The sequence below is a fragment of the Biomphalaria glabrata genome, chromosome 15, assembly GCF_947242115.1.
Source record: "Biomphalaria glabrata chromosome 15, xgBioGlab47.1, whole genome shotgun sequence".
NCBI lineage: Eukaryota > Metazoa > Mollusca > Gastropoda > Planorbidae > Biomphalaria > Biomphalaria glabrata.
In genome coordinates this window covers 2,776,103-2,794,263 of record NC_074725.1, presented here as the reverse complement: position 1 = coordinate 2,794,263, position 18,161 = coordinate 2,776,103, and the positions used below count along the sequence as shown (strand labels likewise).

Here is an 18,161-nt window from a genome sequence, read left to right as displayed (position 1 = left end):
GTCCCTTCTTCCAACTTTACTAAAACGGCCCCCTCTACCAACTTTACTAAAACGGTCCCCTCTACCAACTTTACTAAAACGGTCCCCTCTACCAACTTTACTAAAACGGTCCCTCTCTACCAACTTTACTAAAACGGCCCTTTCTCCCAACTTTACTAAAACGGTCCCTCTCTACCAACTTTACTTAAACGGTCCCTCTCTACCAACTTTACTAAAACGGCCCTTTCTCCCAACTTTACTAAAACGGCCCCCTCTACCAACTTTACTAAAACGGCCCTCTCTACCAACTTTACGAAAACGGCCCTCTCTACCAACTTTACGAAAACGGCCTTTTCTCCCAAACTTTACTTAAACGGCCCCCTCTACCAACTTTACTAAAACGGTCCCCTCTACCAACTTTACTAAAACGGCCCTTTCTCCCAACTTTACTAAAACGGCCCTCTCTACCAACTTTACTAAAACGGCCCTTTCTCCCAACTTTACTAAAACGGCCCCCTCTACCAACTTTACTAAAACGGCCCTCTCTACCAACTTTACGAAAACGGCCTTTTCTCCCAACTTTACGAAAACGGCCTTTTCTCCCAAACTTTACTAAAACGGCCCCCTCTACCAACTTTACTAAAACGGTCCCCTCTACCAACTTTACTAAAACGGCCCTTTCTCCCAACTTTACTAAAACGGCCCTCTCTACCAACTTTACTAAAACGGCCCTTTCTCCCAACTTTACTAAAACGGCCCTCTCTACCAACTTTACGAAAACGGTGCCCTTTACCAACTTTACTAAAACGGCCCTTTCTCCCAACTTTACTAAAACGGCCCTCTCTACCAACTTTACGAAAACGGTCCCTCTACCAACTTTACGAAAACGGCCCTCTCTACCAACTTTACTAAAACGGCCCCCTCTACCAACTTTACTAAAACGGTCCCTCTCTACCAACTTTACTAAAACGGTCCTCTCTACCAACTTTACTAAAACGGCCCTTTCTACCAACTTTACGAAAACGGCCCTCTCTACCAACTTTACGAAAACGGCCCTCTCTACCAACTTTACTAAAACGGCCCCCTCTACCAACTTTACGAAAACGGCCCTCTCTACCAACTTTACGAAAACGGCCTTTTCTCCCAACTTTACGAAAACGGCCTTTTCTCCCAAACTTTACTTAAACGGCCCCCTCTACCAACTTTACTAAAACGGTCCCCTCTACCAACTATACTAAAACGGCCCTTTCTACCAACTTTACTAAAACGGCCCTCTCTACCAACTTTACTAAAACGGCCCTTTCTCCCAACTTTACTAAAACGGCCCCCTCTACCAACTTTACTAAAACGGCCCTCTCTACCAACTTTACGAAAACGGCCTTTTCTCCCAACTTTACGAAAACGGCCTTTTCTCCCAAACTTTACTAAAACGGCCCTTTCTCCCAACTTTACTAAAACGGCCCCCTCTACCAACTTTACTAAAACGGCCCTCTCTACCAACTTTACGAAAACGGCCCTCTCTACCAACTTTACGAAAACGGCCTTTTCTCCCAACTTTACGAAAACGGCCTTTTCTCCCAAACTTTACTTAAACGGCCCCCTCTACCAACTTTACTAAAACGGTCCCCTCTACCAACTTTACTAAAACGGCCCTTTCTCCCAACTTTACTAAAACGGCCCTCTCTACCAACTTTACTAAAACGGCCCTTTCTCCCAACTTTACTAAAACGGCCCCCTCTACCAACTTTACTAAAACGGCCCTCTCTACCAACTTTACGAAAACGGCCTTTTCTCCCAACTTTACGAAAACGGCCTTTTCTCCCAAACTTTACTAAAACGGCCCCCTCTACCAACTTTACTAAAACGGTCCCCTCTACCAACTTTACTAAAACGGCCCTTTCTCCCAACTTTACTAAAACGGCCCTCTCTACCAACTTTACTAAAACGGCCCTTTCTCCCAACTTTACTAAAACGGCCCTCTCTACCAACTTTACGAAAACGGTGCCCTCTACCAACTTTACTAAAACGGCCCTTTCTCCCAACTTTACTAAAACGGCCCTCTCTACCAACTTTACTAAAACGGCCCTTTCTCCCAACTTTACTAAAACGGCCCTCTCTACCAACTTTACTAAAACGGTCCCTCTCTACCAACTTTACTAAAACGGTCCCTTCTTCCAACTTTACTAAAACGGCCCCCTCTACCAACTTTACTAAAACGGTCCCCTCTACCAACTTTACTAAAACGGTCCCCTCTACCAACTTTACTAAAACGGTCCCTCTCTACCAACTTTACTAAAACGGCCCTTTCTCCCAACTTTACTAAAACGGTCCCTCTCTACCAACTTTACTTAAACGGTCCCTCTCTACCAACTTTACTAAAACGGCCCTTTCTCCCAACTTTACTAAAACGGCCCCCTCTACCAACTTTACTAAAACGGCCCTCTCTACCAACTTTACGAAAACGGCCCTCTCTACCAACTTTACGAAAACGGCATTTTCTCCCAAACTTTACTTAAACGGCCCCCTCTACCAACTTTACTAAAACGGTCCCCTCTACCAACTTTACTAAAACGGCCCTTTCTCCCAACTTTACTAAAACGGCCCTCTCTACCAACTTTACTAAAACGGCCCTTTCTCCCAACTTTACTAAAACGGCCCCCTCTACCAACTTTACTAAAACGGCCCTCTCTACCAACTTTACGAAAACGGCCTTTTCTCCCAACTTTACGAAAACGGCCTTTTCTCCCAAACTTTACTAAAACGGCCCCCTCTACCAACTTTACTAAAACGGTCCCCTCTACCAACTTTACTAAAACGGCCCTTTCTCCCAACTTTACTAAAACGGCCCTCTCTACCAACTTTACTAAAACGGCCCTTTCTCCCAACTTTACTAAAACGGCCCTCTCTACCAACTTTACGAAAACGGTGCCCTCTACCAACTTTACTAAAACGGCCCTTTCTCCCAACTTTACTAAAACGGCCCTCTCTACCAACTTTACGAAAACGGTCCCTCTACCAACTTTACGAAAACGGCCCTCTCTACCAACTTTACTAAAACGGCCCCCTCTACCAACTTTACTAAAACGGTCCCTCTCTACCAACTTTACTAAAACGGTCCTCTCTACCAACTTTACTAAAACGGCCCTTTCTACCAACTTTACGAAAACGGCCCTCTCTACCAACTTTACGAAAACGGCCCTCTCTACCAACTTTACTAAAACGGCCCCCTCTACCAACTTTACTAAAACGGTCCCTCTCTACCAACTTTACTAAAACGGTCCTCTCTACCAACTTTACTAAAACGGTCCCTCTCTACCAACTTTACTAAAACGGCCCTCTCTACCAACTTTACTAAAACGGTCCTCTCTACCAACTTTACTAAAACGGCCCTTTCTACCAACTTTACTAAAACGGCCCTCTCTACCAACTTTACGAAAACGGCCCTCTCTACCAACTTTACTAAAACGGTCCCCTCTACCAACTTTACTAAAACGGTCCCTCTCTACCAACTTTACTAAAACGGTCCTCTCTACCAACTTTACTAAAACGGTCCCCTCTACCAACTTTACGAAAACGGCCCTCTCTACCAACTTTACGAAAACGGCCCTCTCTACCAACTTTACTAAAACGGCCCCCTCTACCAACTTTACTAAAACGGTCCCTCTCTACCAACTTTACTAAAACGGTCCTCTCTACCAACTTTACTAAAACGGCCCTTTCTACCAACTTTACGAAAACGGCCCTCTCTACCAACTTTACGAAAACGGCCCTCTCTACCAACTTTACTAAAACGGTCCCCTCTACCAACTTTACTAAAACGGTCCCTCTCTACCAACTTTACTAAAACGGTCCCCTCTACCAACTTTACTAAAACGGTCCCCTCTACCAACTTTACGAAAACGGTCCCCTCTACCAACTTTACGAAAACGGCCCTCTCTACCAACTTTACGAAAACGGTCCCCTCTACCAACTTTACTAAAACGGTCCCCTCTACCAACTTTACTAAAACGGTCCCTCTCTACCAACTTTACTAAAACGGCCCTTTCTCCCAACTTTACGAAAACGGTCCTCTCTACCAACTTTACTAAAACGGCCCTTTCTCCCAACTTTACGAAAACGGTCCCCTCTACCAACTTTACTAAAACGGCCCTCTCTACCAACTTTACGAAAACGGTCCCCTCTACCAACTTTACTAAAACGGTCCCCTCTACCAACTTTACGAAAACGGTCCCCTCTACCAACTTTACTAAAACGGCCCCCTCTCCCAAACTTTACTAAAACGGCCCCCTCTACCAACTTTACTAAAACGGCACCCTCTACCAACTTTACTAAAACGGCCCCCTCTCCCAAACTTTACTAAAACGGCCCCCTCTCCCAAACTTTACTAAAACGGCCCTCTCTACCTTTTCGGTGTCACTATGTTCTCGTCACGAGATAACGCTGGGATTACATGTAATCGAACTCACGTTTCGTGATATTACCTGTAAACATGCTCGATAAGATCACAAGAGTGACGAAACAGAAATGAGTCTAACGTGTAATTAGTTTGGTCGTTGTTGAATTTCAGTTTGGAATTTAGTTCATCCAATACGCCCGTGTAACAGAGCAAAGCTCAATGAAGCTTTTGTTTCGTAAATCTATCCTGATCCACTTTTTAGATATTATTGGTTTTATTCAGTTTTCTAATCTCTGTTTTGTTACTCGATCGATTCCTTATTTAGCTCCAAATAATTACAGCTCTGCTACATTCATATTATCCATAATCCATGAACGTGACATGAACTTAAATCAGGGATCATCAATCTATCTATCTATCTATCTATCTATCTAACTATCCATCTATCTATCTATCTATCTATATATATATATATATATATATATATATATATATATATATATATATATATATATATATATATATATATATATATATATATATTCACCAAATATTCATATTTATTATTTCAGGTGGAAGCCCTAATTAAACTGATAACTCACTTTGAATGGACTTACATCTCAGTTGTCTACGTAGAAGGCAAATTTGGCGAAACAGCTTTCCAGGTGAGACATCCATCACATTTCTAATGCTTAAGAAACTATATCATTTGTCTTTGAAATTCTCAAGTCTATCAAACTTTTGAGTTCTCAAGACAGTATCTAATGTCTAGTCTTTTTCAAAGTGTCTAGTCTCAAGACAGTATCTAATGTCTAGTCTTTTTCAAAGTGTCTAGTCTCAAGACAGTATCTAATGTCTAGTATTTTTCAAAGTGTCTAGTCTCAAGACAGTATCTAATGTCTAGTCTTTTTCAAAGTGTCTAGTCTCAAGACAGTATCTAATGTCTAGTCTTTTTCAAAGTGTCTAGTCTGTCCAACACTAAACTCTTATTACGATATTTGTTCATCAGTTACTTTAGTTCATTATGTACGCTCTTAGGGGAGCCAATGCTAACGACCAATGTCTCTCGTGCACCCAGACCCATCAAAGGGAAGTAACATCAATGTCCCCTTCTCATGTGTTGCTGTGATGAATATACCATGTTTTCGCGCATATACCCCGCACATACGATTACCCCGCCCGTACGCATATCCCACACATACGAATACCCCGCACATACGAATACCCCGCACAAAATATCACAAGAAGTAAAAACTAAATAGTACAACCCGCACCCTTATATACCCCGCATTTGCAAAAGCGTTAGTTTCCGTAAACTACCGGAACATAAGGTACTATCATCAGTCGCCTACTATTTGTTTAACTTGAGGCTTAGAATGAGGTGTTTATAAAACGTCCCGATGCACTTTTCACAACCACACAGCGAACTATAGATTAGGAAGTTTAAAGGCCTTAATTTCCGTTATACTATGTTTTTGAGTACAATAGATAGTGTAAACCCCGCACCTTTGTATACCCCGCATAGCGGCCATCTATTCGCAGAAACGTATATTACCCACGGGTTATATGCGTGAAAGTAGGATTTAGTTAGATGTATATGTTTGGTGAAGTTTAGTTGTCATGTGCCAGGAGTTCAGAACAATAACTTTTACATTAACATCCATTGTACACTTCTCGGTTCTCATGTGTGTCGTTTTTGTGTCATCTGTGTCGCATCGATGCGACATATGTGTCATCAGTGTGTCATATGTGTGCGTAATCAATGAGACACTAGTGTGTCGTCAAGTAAGTCCCATGTTTGTAGTCATCGTGTCATCTGTGTGTCACCAGTGTGTCATCTGTGTGTCACCAGTGTGTCATCTGTGTGTCATATGTGTGTCGTCTGTGTGTCACCAGTGTGTCATATGTGTGTCGCCTGTGTGTCACCAGTGTGTCATATGCTTGTCGTCTGTGTTTCATCTGTGTGTCGCCTTTTTGTCATCTGTGTGTCACCAGTGTGTCATCTGTGTGTCACCAGTGTGTCATCTGTGTGTCGTCTGTGTATCGTCTGTGTGTCATCTGTGTGTCGCCTGTGTGTCATCTGTGTGTTACCAGTGTGTCATCTGTGTGTCGCCTGTGTGTCACCAGTGTGTCATCTGTGTGTTGTCTATGTGTCACCAGTGTGTCATCTGTGTGTTGTCTGTGTGTTACCTGTTTGTCACCTGTGTGTCGCCTGTGTGTCATCTGTGTGTCACCAGTGTGGCATCTGTGTGTCGCCTGTGTGTCCTCTGTGTGTCACCAGAGTGTCATCTGTGTGCCGCCTGTGTGTCACCTGTGTGTCATCTGTGTGTCGCCTGTGTGTCATCTGTGTGTCATCTGTGTGTGACTTGTTGTCTTGATGCCGTCCGTGTGTCACCAATGTGTGGTCTACTTCACTTACCTGAAAGGTATTCCTATAACGAATGGGACCCTGACGGACACGCATATGTTTGGGTTGATGTTTTAAATTAAGTAATTATAGGTTTTGTGAGATTTGCCAATTAGTAACATAAACTACTTTTGGTTTTCTAACAGAGGGGGGGGGGGCGAGATCGAGTCCCAATATAGTTTTAATAAACATGGGAATCTTCTTTCAACTCTCCACTCTCGTCCCCCCTACCCCCTTCTCCCCTTTACTTTGTCACAAAAGAGATTTAACCAGAGAGTGCTTGTAATACTATAAGAGGATGCAATACAAAAATAAACAATGTAAAAAAATACTTCGAAAACAAACCAATAATAAAGCCTATCTAACGGGAATAACTCCACATTTACAACTATATATCTCAATAATGTAGATTTGTTTCCCTTTTTCGATATCGAACAAAATATTTCATTATCAATAATTAATTGACTAATGAGTTATTTTTTTAAAGTTGTTTCATGGTTTGTTAGGTACAATAAATAATTGTGCAAAGTTTCAACTTGATCCGACAATGGGTGTAGCAGAAATAACGTGTTAAATTTTTTTAAAAGAGAGACAGAAAGAGTGAGTTGATATAGGCTTTGTAAAAATAGTAACTTTATTTTTCTAATTTTTGAGATTTAGCCATGCAGAGAACAATGTTCACATCTATCAGTTGCTAGTCACGTGTAGGTCAAGGATGTGTTGCTGATTACGTTTAAAGAGTTTCTTGATTCTTGTTGACTTTTCTAGACATTACAGTAACACCAGGCTTGAAACGTGTCTTGATTCCTTTCAGACATTGAGAAGTAAACTTATGGCTCTGAAGAACGTGTGCATAGCCACGTCACAGAAAATCTACCAAAGCTTTGATTATGAAGACTATGTACTCGTTATGAAGGTCAGTGACCCCCCCCCTCCCCCAATGATATTTTAAAACATTGTTTTTTAAATAAAGAAGCAAAATATGTTTAAAAAATACCTTTTAAAAAAGCTTATATAAGAGAAAGAACTGTACATTTACATCCATCTCTTGATATTGTAGGATTTATGTCCTTTATTCTACATCAGACTAAATAAATTAATTACCTTTAATACATTTATTTTATTTTTTTTATTTTATTGATTAGATGTTTTGTTAGGGACAATAAATGATTGTTCAAAGTTGCAACTTGATCCTAGAAAGGGAAGTGGGAGAAGTAACGTGTACAAAATTTGGACCAGACAGACAGACAGGCAGACAGACAGATAGAGTAAGTTGATGTACGCTTTGTAAACACAGAAACTTGCATAAAAAATTTGAATAAATAAGTATATTCGAAAAAAAAAAACTACATGGAGAGCTCACTGATTTGGAAACGGCTGCACTATTCATCTCATATATTGGTCTAGTCATCTGAACGCATAACATAATAATGAGAACGAGGAAGAAGAAAAACGTTTATATAGCCAGTCCCCCACCCCTGCTCATACAACTTCACCTTATAGACAAATTTAAGTCTCGAGTACTTTTTGAGAAGAATTTGTGGTTCTCAACTCTTCACGTGCTTATCACGTGATTATTTCGTGGAATTATAATAGCCTGATTCTACTCCCATTGTATCTGGCAGGATCTTCTAGATCATAAGAATGCTCGGGTTGTCATAGCCTTCACTGACCCCGAGAACATTGTGCATCTACTTAGGGCCAGTCAGAAGCAGGGAACAGGGGGGTACTTCCTCTGGCTCACTAACGACGTCTGGAAAATGTCCATCGACTCTATCAACGACAAGGTAAATTTTTTCTAAAATCTTTATCCGATGTGTGTTTAGACTTAAACAAGCAATATACAAAATAATACTTATTAAAAAACAAAGCTTTTGTAAGGGGAAATAAACGCTAAGTACCGCCATTTATCTGAAAATTTCAGGGTTTATCTCCCTTTCTGCTAGACAAAAACAAATATAATGAAGTAGAACTAAATGATAAGCTAATTGGTTAATTTCTGGATTGATTCGTGTATTGTTATGAACTATGAATAATTATTCACAATTTTAACTTGATCCGAGAATTGGATGTGGGAGAAAAAAGGGCCAAAACATAATAAGGGGACTAAATCCACACACATATATATATATATCATCAAGTAGTATTTATTCCCATATCGAAATCCCCAAAATAATTAACCACCAACATTTAATTAATTAAAAGTATCCTTTTTTATGATTCGTGTCCTGTCAGGTTTAATGATTAATGGTGCCACAATTATAACTTGATCCGAGAAAGGAAAATGGTAGAGACTATGAATTCAAACTTTGTACCAGACAGAAAATCGGACAGACAGACAGACAGAGTTAGTAGATATAGATTTGTAAAAAAAACAACAACAGAAACTGGTTAAATCATTTATTCAGCTTACACTTGATAGAATCAAGAACACGAGCCTTTCACTGACATGTATAAGTTTAATGTAAAACTACAATACAAGGTTGTAGCCTATATAACGCTACTAGGGCTTCTACCATTACGCACATTAGATCTATATATATCCAAGACTACTTTTTTTCAACTTCTGTTCAGCATTTGGTTACAGCAGAGCACAACTGACTCGATATCTATATCGGCCTACGGCCATTAAAATAACGCTATGTTGAGATTTATATTAAAGAGAATCGGTAAAAATATGGTTCCCCAAAAAATGCATGAAACATATTTTTTCCCAGACTTCTTCCTAAAAAAAAAAAAAATCCCAAACGACTCTTAGCGGTCTGAAAGCGTCATTAAACAGTGACTAAGAATCACGTCCGGTCAGTACTATCGAATCTCTGGACCTAGCAAACATTAGCATAGCAAGTCCAACATGAGCAAAATAATTACTCCATTTATTGATCCGAGTCTATTCCCGCAAGTCCTTCTTGTTGAAAATTGTTTCTTGCTGTATAATGACTTTTGTTAGCTTATAACGCGTGTGACAACGCCCTCTTTTTTTTTTTCTGATTTATCTTTTAAAACGACAAAAAGCCAAAAACTCCCAAATGTTTAACTACGTAACATAATGTGCCTCATTATAGAACTTAACATGAACAAGCAAAATATATAAATATATTTAAAAAAACAAACAAACAAAGCTTATCTAAAGGGGAAGAACTCCGCCCTAAAAATTTATATCTATCAATAATGTACAAGTAACTTCCCTGATTCGATATCAAACAAAATAATTGAATACCATAATTAATTGACTAATTGGGTATTTTTTAAAATTGATGCTTGTGTTGTTAGGTACCAATAATAATTGTTTATAGTATCACTTTGATTGGAAGAGTGAAAGATAAAGAGAACAATTATTTAAGGGGACTAAACCCAACAATCTGTATCTGTGAATACTGAAGGATTAGTTTCCCTTGTATGGTATCAAACAAAATTATTAATTACCAGTAATTAATTAAATAATTGGTTACTTTTTTGTTTAAAATAGTATTCATGTCTTGTCTGTGCCAATGAATAATTGTGCGAAGTTTCAACTTGACCAGAGAACGGGTGTCGGAGAAACATGGGAGAAATAACGTGTACACGCATTTTACCAGACAGACAGACTGACAGACAGACTGATTGAGTTGGTATTAGCTTTGTAAAAATATACGTCTCTGGTTGTCTGGTGGCTGAGTAGTATAGCGCTTAAGGTCTCGGGTTCGAATCGAATTTGTTAGCTCTTTCTCTCCTAACTGACGATACCAGCGTTGATTCCACCAGAATGTTATAAATAATTACGGAGAGAAAGAGTTAAAAAAAAACTGGTATGTTTGAAGTTCGGAATTATTCGGACGGCCCTAAGTCTACCCAACTCTAATGAATATCTGACATGAATTGGGGATGCAAAGGCTATAGGTCAATAGGCTGGCCACATGACACCCTCGTTAACCGTCGGGTCTAGAAACAGACGTGCCTCTTAGATCGTAAGGTCTGAAAAGGGGTTACATTATTTTGTTACAAATGTCGATATTATTTTTTCTTCTTCTTCTTCTTCTTCCTCCTTTAGGACTTGATAAAGTCGTTGGCCGGAAGTCTGGTGGTGAGCTTTGAGTCACTGGTGTCTCCTGACTACAACAGTCACGTGAAGAACATGACGCCTGACAACAATCACAATCCTTGGTTTAGAAAGTACTAGAGACCAACACTTTGTAACTACTGTCTAATTTTTGTTATAGCATTTTTTTTTCTTGTTTCGTTTCATAATTTCTGGATTTTAAGTTTATCGTAAAATTATTTAAAAAATTGACTCGCTAATGTAACGGAATAGGAATAAAAAAACAACAACAAACAATCATAAATTAAAAAAACAACAACATCCATTCCTCCATTTTCAATGTGATGTTGGTTTATAATTTCTTATTATATTCATTTCTTGTAATTTTTTTTCAGTATTAAAAGTGTCTTTCCTGTGAACTTTCGCAATCCAGTCCTTCTATTAACCCAGTGCAGCTAATGATTTGTACATAAGACGGTGCGCAAAATGTTTAAATTCGTATATTTATTCATGGACCTCTTTACCAAGTAGAATGTAACGTTTGAGGCGAGTGCGGGAATTCCCACTAAAACCATTTTCAAAATATAATAGCTTTAAGACTAATTTAAATTTAAGATGATGGTGATTATTATTATTTTTAATTATAGCGGTCAAACAAAAGTTTTCCCCATGTGGCCAATGACGTAGTTCTTCCCCCCCCCCCTAAGATATACGTAAACTGTAAAATTTCTAGAAAAAAAAAATAGGCCCGTTTTCAAAATACACGTCCATCCAGTGTCTACCCATTGGATTTCTAAACCCATGAAGAGTTTGCAAGCTAATGGGAGGAATTGTAAACTATGATGATCTTAATGTCATTCGAGAAATAGCGACGTACATGTTTGTCGTGGTTGGTGCACTATCTGTTTGCTCCTTCAATCTATGTACACACTAATTGTGATGAAGGTTTTATTTATACATAAACAAAATAATTATGTACAACTTAAGGGAGGCCTCCTCCTTTAGGCTCCCCACATTCTTCAAGTAACTGTGCATTTCGATCAGATACCTAATGTGGATGCACCTTTGAGTGCCATACACAAAAACTGCCATATTAGAGGGCTGCCTGGTCGTGTGATATGCGCGCTGGACTGGCGTTCGGTTGTCTCGATTGACAAGGGTTCGTACCCTGCCCGCTAGTATCCCTCCGATGTCCTGCGGAAGGTTTGGACAAGGAAGTAGATTATATTCAACTCTGAAAGAGCGCTACTCCATGTCCAAATACTCCGGAAGCATTTTACTGCAGACCCATGAGACCCTTATTTATATTTTGTAAATCATATGTATAGGTTTTAAGTTCTTGCATAAGTATTTACTAATGTATAACTTGAAAAATTCTTAACTAGCCCATGTCTACACGTCAGGTTCTGGACTGAAACGTTCGGCTGCTCCTTAACAGACCCTAACTGCACCAGCAACCACTGCGCCTCAGACCTCCCCGGGTGGAGTGGACACACGTACGCCATGTATGCCTATGACGCAGTGCTTACGTACGCGCATGCGCTGGACTCCATTGTGAAGCGGAAGTGCCCAAAGGAAACAGGGCGTAATGTAAGAGACTGCATAACAGGTCTGGAATTATTAACGGTAACGACCTTCTAAAACACGATAAATAATACATCTATATAGGTAAGGGGTGTCTAGTGGGGATTTTCATACTAAAGATCATTCACAGTAATGAGGTTGCGTGTCAATGTGTTATGCGCCATGAGGCCCATTGACTCCGGCTCCAGCCTGCTTTTCTTTCTATATGGAAAGCAGCCTGATCTGGAAACCACTGCGCAGTTCATCTCAGATATAGAATTACTGATCTGAACCCTTCGACATGCAAAATGAGAACGAGGAAGAAGGTTCACAGTAATCTGCTATTTGTCAACTATTTGATTTAAAATTTGGCTCTACATAAGTAAAAAAAAAAAAGTGTACGCGAATGACTAAATTGTTTTTAAAATGCATGGTATCAGTACTTTCCTATTCTGTACAACCGAGTAAGCCCAAAATTTTGACTTTTATAGATTTGCCTCAATTTCCAAAAACAAAACAAGGTTACAAAGTGAGTTTGTGTGGAAACACAAACTCAAAATCGGCCCCCGAATTGGTCCACCCAGGCAGGCTTCGATATTTTCAGAAAGAACATCCGAATGAAATTATATCAAAGACAAATGGCAAATAAGAATGGAGAAAGAAGGTTGACAGATCTTGTGTAGTGCCCCAGCGGTCAGCAGATCAAATGATAGGTGAAAGTGAATGTAAAGTTAGATGTGAACCTGGCCTAACTGATGTGTTATAATTGATCTCATTGTTTTGTAAAGGCTCAATCTCTTATTCGAATCCTTAAGAAAAAAAATTTCCGTGAAAAGGCCACACAAAACTAATATCGTCTTTTCCCCTTTCGGAGGCCGCTGAAAAAAACTTAAATAAAATTACGTTTGTTAAAAATAAATCGATTTGGCTTTTCTTTTCTAAACAGGCAATGAAGAGTGTTTCCTTCTTTGGAAAAACTGGCCGCATTGAGTTTGATGCCAATGGAAGTGTGTTGGCCAAATTCCGGGTTGAACAGGTAGGCCTTAGTTTGAGAACACCCCCTTCCCCCCGTGCTGGTAGGGTTGGCACTAATAAACACAGGTCTCAGTACATTTCAGAAAATCAATTTGATCGATCTGTTAAAAATTTGGGGAACGCGGTGTAGACTGGGATTTTTTTTTTTATTTCAAGCTTTTTAAGGCACTAGTTGATACCTGACTTAAGCTGGAAAAAGTAGGCTAAACGCGTTTGGCCATTGTGCTGGCCACGTGTCAAACTGCTCGTTAACCGTTGGCCAAAAAAAAAAACGGGAAGGACAATAAAGTAATTCCTCCTGACTTTTGACTACTAGTAATAGGTTTACTGCGCTTGATAATAGGACAATCATGCAATTAATAAATGAATGCTGTCTTGATTGACATCTACTTTTAAGATGTTCATATGGCTATGTATTTAAACTCCTTATACACGACGTTACTTTAAAAGATAATTACGTCCTATGTGTCAATATAGTCATGCATGTTAATCAATGACTTAAACTCTGCTTAGTCGTTGGTTTTCCTGGCTGATTCAGGCAACCCATTCCATCCTCAAATGGCACTAGGGAAGAAGCAACACTTGTACAAATTTGTTCTAGGATATGGAATAATAAATATGCCTCTATGTTTTTGTCTTTCTGAGCATTTCATTAGGTTTAATTAATAGACTTTATTACTCCACACACCGATCAGACACTGTACATTTTTACACCAGGAGGCTCGGAGGCTCTAATAGACTACTAAATGTACAGGCGTCATTTCCCCTACTCTGATATTGACGCAACGAATATGAGCTTTTCAGTAATAATATTTTGATTTGCAATGTTTGCGGTCTGTGTCGTTGTCAATGAACCAAATTGATTGATTTATGTAAGTTTTTTTTTATTGCCGAATGACGTTCATAGATAACGATAAGCTGTAATTAATATAATTCAGCGATGCCCAAGATACGGCCCTTGGGCTCTTCGTCGTTCTATCCGGCCTGCCGAAATGTTGGCGCCAAATGTAGAAAATCCCATCCCCGGCCCTTTTTTTTTTTTGGAAAACAAAAATGGTTGAAAAATGGATCTTACCTACGTAAGGGCGCTTTTTTTTTTTCATTGATGGATGGGTATCATGACCTTTACCATTTGTACGTTTAAGAAATGGGAGAGCCGATAAAACTACGATAGGACAATAGGAATGGAGTATCTATCAGGAAAATTGAACGGAGTTTTACTTTTTTGTCGAACATGATAATGCTTTTTTAAATGGGAAAGAGTGGCTGTTTAAAAAAAGCAAATATGATGGCATTATTGGTTGTTACGATTTAATATATTTTAAACTACGCCTAGAGATTGGAGGACCAATGAGAATATTTACTAAAACAAATAGAGACAAGTAAATGAGTCGTTGGTAAAGGTAGCTACAATGTTGCTCACATTTTAAGTAGAGAAATGAAGCCATTTTCAGAAGTGTAAATAAAGAGATAACTATCAGGTACCTACAGGTTTCGATAAATTTCTCTCAGATAAATTTTATTTTGTTTTTCTGCACCTTTTCGGTCACGTGGCCCGCGACACGAATGTCGGTAATTAAATTGGCCCTTAAGTCGAACTAAGTTGGGCATCACTGTTTTAATTATTCCAAAGTTAAAAATATCCTTTGCCAAGAACGGTAAACAGGTTCGGAGTAAGTCTGCAGAAGATGATTACTTCCCCCTGATGTTCAGACATTTTTTTGTGACAACACAGTTATTCCATTAATGACCTGTGTCCCTGGAATGTCAAACACAACTTTTTTCATAATCTATCTATTTCGTAATACACTAAAGTGTATACAATCGAAAATTATGATGTATTTTTCATTTCGGGACCTTTATCAGGTAACTGGAAAATTGAATAAGCCAGCTTATGACAGAAAGAAATAAGAGTTAGCTGTTGGTATTGCTATTTAAGATCAAACAAAAGAATCCAAAGCCCTGATTCACCAACAAACTGACACTCACTGGGCGCACTGACTGACTCACTGATTTACTCACTAAAGGTCTTACAGATTCACTCTTTAGCTGACTCATTGATTCACTCGCTGACTCACTGAATCGCTCACCAATTCTCATACTTAAGGTACAAAAAGATCGGCGAAATTGTTCCCGTTTCTACCATTCTGGAGGAACAGGGAACTTATTAAGTTAGGAATTTTTAAAAAAGCAAACTAATTGTTACGATTTTTGGAAAAAATACGATAGTACTCCTCGTCAGTGTGTGTGTATGTGTGTGTCGGCCGGGAGGGGGGGGGAGCGTCCATTTGAAAAATTTAAAAAGTAAATAAAAGGTTTTGCGTAAAAACAAAATTGCCATTAGACTTAGAGCAATCTTTTTAAAAATAAAACATTGCATAGAGCTGTTATTGGCTAGTATCGTATACGTCTATACCTATCCATAATGGCTAAAAGATGAGAGATAAAAGGGTTGTTTTCATAATATAGTAACTTAATAAAACACTAGAAGAAGACATGTCTTGATCCCAGGCTTTATTGAAAAAGAATGACCAAACAGTTGAGTTCATGATAACACTACACACACACACACGCTGACCTGGACACCAAGACATTTTGACACACAAGAGCAGATCAGTTCACGACACATAACTCTATGAATAATATACGTCCCATAGTTCCCTACGTAGGACATACTACATTGAACTATCATGCGGATTCTTGCCATTATAAAGTTTGTACGACTCTTTGAGGTTGAAATAACGTAAGACATTCTTAGGATGACTTTCCATTATTTGAATAAAACCTGCAGCTGACTTACTCATAAATAAATCAATATCAGAAATGTGGCATTTACTGTAACATCTTTACCGGTTCACTTTCTGTTCATATCTGCGTACAGTGGCGTAGCTAGCCTGGCGAGGGTTAAAGTAAGCCCGCATTCTTTTGTGCAACTCAAACTGCACTGAACAAGCTTATGTCGGAAGTTATACTGTGATGGCCTTGTTCAGGCTGTCTTGAGGTCAACTATAGATGACTGTTGAATTTCAATCAATTACTCTGCAAGCGTTTGAGTTTTATTGTTCGGGTTTATTCAATGTAGTTGACCAACAATACAGAAGAAACAAGACGATCGATTTAACGAGTAAAGAGATATGGTCAACACTGATGAACAATTCCTAATATATTTATTCCAAGAAAAGGCCACAGTAAAAGTCTCTGTCAAATAGAACACGTCTTTACCCTAGCCCTACAAGTATATTTTCTAAGATGTAAATACATATTATATATATGTATGCGGCCCCCCATTCCTAAAAATCTTTTAATGCGGCCCTCGATAGGAAAAGGTTGCCCACCCCTGCCCTAGAGAATTCTATCGCTGATTTCCAGTCTCTAACCCAAAATATCCCAAACGTCACTAGTCCCGTTCAATATACGTCTTCTATGGTGCGTCGCTAAATAACTAATACTAGAAACTAGGTGCCTAACAATACACACACAAACACAAGCTTCCTTTCCATTTGATTGCACACATTCAACAATGACAGATACGCCTCTGGAGGGGGGGTGTGGAGGGTAGAGAGGTGAACAGTACATTATTGAGAAGTGTATCCGTATGAAATGAGAAACCAAACAACTGGCGCCCCAAAGATAACCAGTAGGAGGCCTTGGTGATATGTCAGAGCTACAGCCAGGGCCTGACCTAACTATTGCGGGGCCCCATGCGAAACGGATTGCGCGAGGCCCCAATCTGGGTTGGGAAAATGATGCTTAGTGAAAATTAAGATTTTATACTAGAAAATAAATTCGGCTTTGCATTTTATTCATTCTTTACTAAGTTCATGATCAAGTTAACTTTACGAGCCTTGTGTGTAGCGAAGTCATACAGTGTATCATCCAAAATTCTGTCTTCTACATAGATCACGCTCAAACGCAATAGCAAGTATTGCCAAATTGTTCAATCTATCTTCGTGAATTGTTTGACCTCAAGTAATTGAATGACACTCCATTATGACATTTGTCTATTTTTCTGATTTTTATGCTTTCATGAGATTTCCATGAGCCCGTAGAAAATATAATATAATATATATATATATATATATATAAGTCATAATGGTTAAATTTAATAATATACACCTAGAACTAGCACGGGACCTATGAAAGTGCGGGGCCCACTGCGGCAGGTTGCAGTGGCCTAAGACCGGCCCTGGCTACAGCAGCTAAGAGTTGGGCAGGGAGACGAAAAGCCCATGAGAGATCTGAATGGAAAGAAGTGTTGAAGCAGGCTAGGGACCTCCATGGGCTGTAGTGGCACTGGGGTGGATGGACTGTGAGAAATAATGTCAGCCTTTGAGCCACTGGGGTGGATGAATTGTTCTGTGTGAAATAATGTCAGCCTTTGAGCCACTGGGGTGGATTGATTGTTCGGTGTGAAATAATGTCAGCCTTTGAGCCACTGGGGTGGATTGATTGTTCCGTATGAAATAATGTCAGCCTTTGAAAATGTGTCATTTTGTGGATCACAATCACGTATAGTTTTAATGTTTTTTTTGTTTTTTTTTTTAATTTGTTTTTGCATTCAATCCGTTCATATTTGGTTCATCCATCAATGTCTCGTTGAACAGCCTCGCTCATTGACTCTCTGTGTCCTCGACCAAAGCATTCTTGTCTTCCTATTGTTGTTACTTTGATCTATCTATGGGGCAAGTGATATAAAGCTAATCCGTTTCTGTGGCCCGCGGTTAAGCTTGGCTGCCCGGTCATGCAGTTTGCGCGCTGGACTA

The 18,161-nt window shown here is 39.3% G+C and overlaps 1 protein-coding gene across 1 annotated transcript in view; it reads left to right on the top strand.

Moving 5' to 3' along the window:
- Nucleotides 1-18,161, top strand: part of LOC106077768 (metabotropic glutamate receptor 3-like) — a 48,208-nt gene that overhangs the window by 10,959 nt on the left and 19,088 nt on the right. Inside the window, exons 2-7 of the mRNA XM_056013302.1 lie at nucleotides 4,948-5,040; nucleotides 7,597-7,698; nucleotides 8,408-8,569; nucleotides 10,813-10,934; nucleotides 12,204-12,426; nucleotides 13,310-13,399. Of these exons, the coding sequence (XP_055869277.1) occupies nucleotides 4,948-5,040; nucleotides 7,597-7,698; nucleotides 8,408-8,569; nucleotides 10,813-10,934; nucleotides 12,204-12,426; nucleotides 13,310-13,399 (792 nt within the window). The remainder of the gene's footprint in view (nucleotides 1-4,947; nucleotides 5,041-7,596; nucleotides 7,699-8,407; nucleotides 8,570-10,812; nucleotides 10,935-12,203; nucleotides 12,427-13,309; nucleotides 13,400-18,161) is intronic.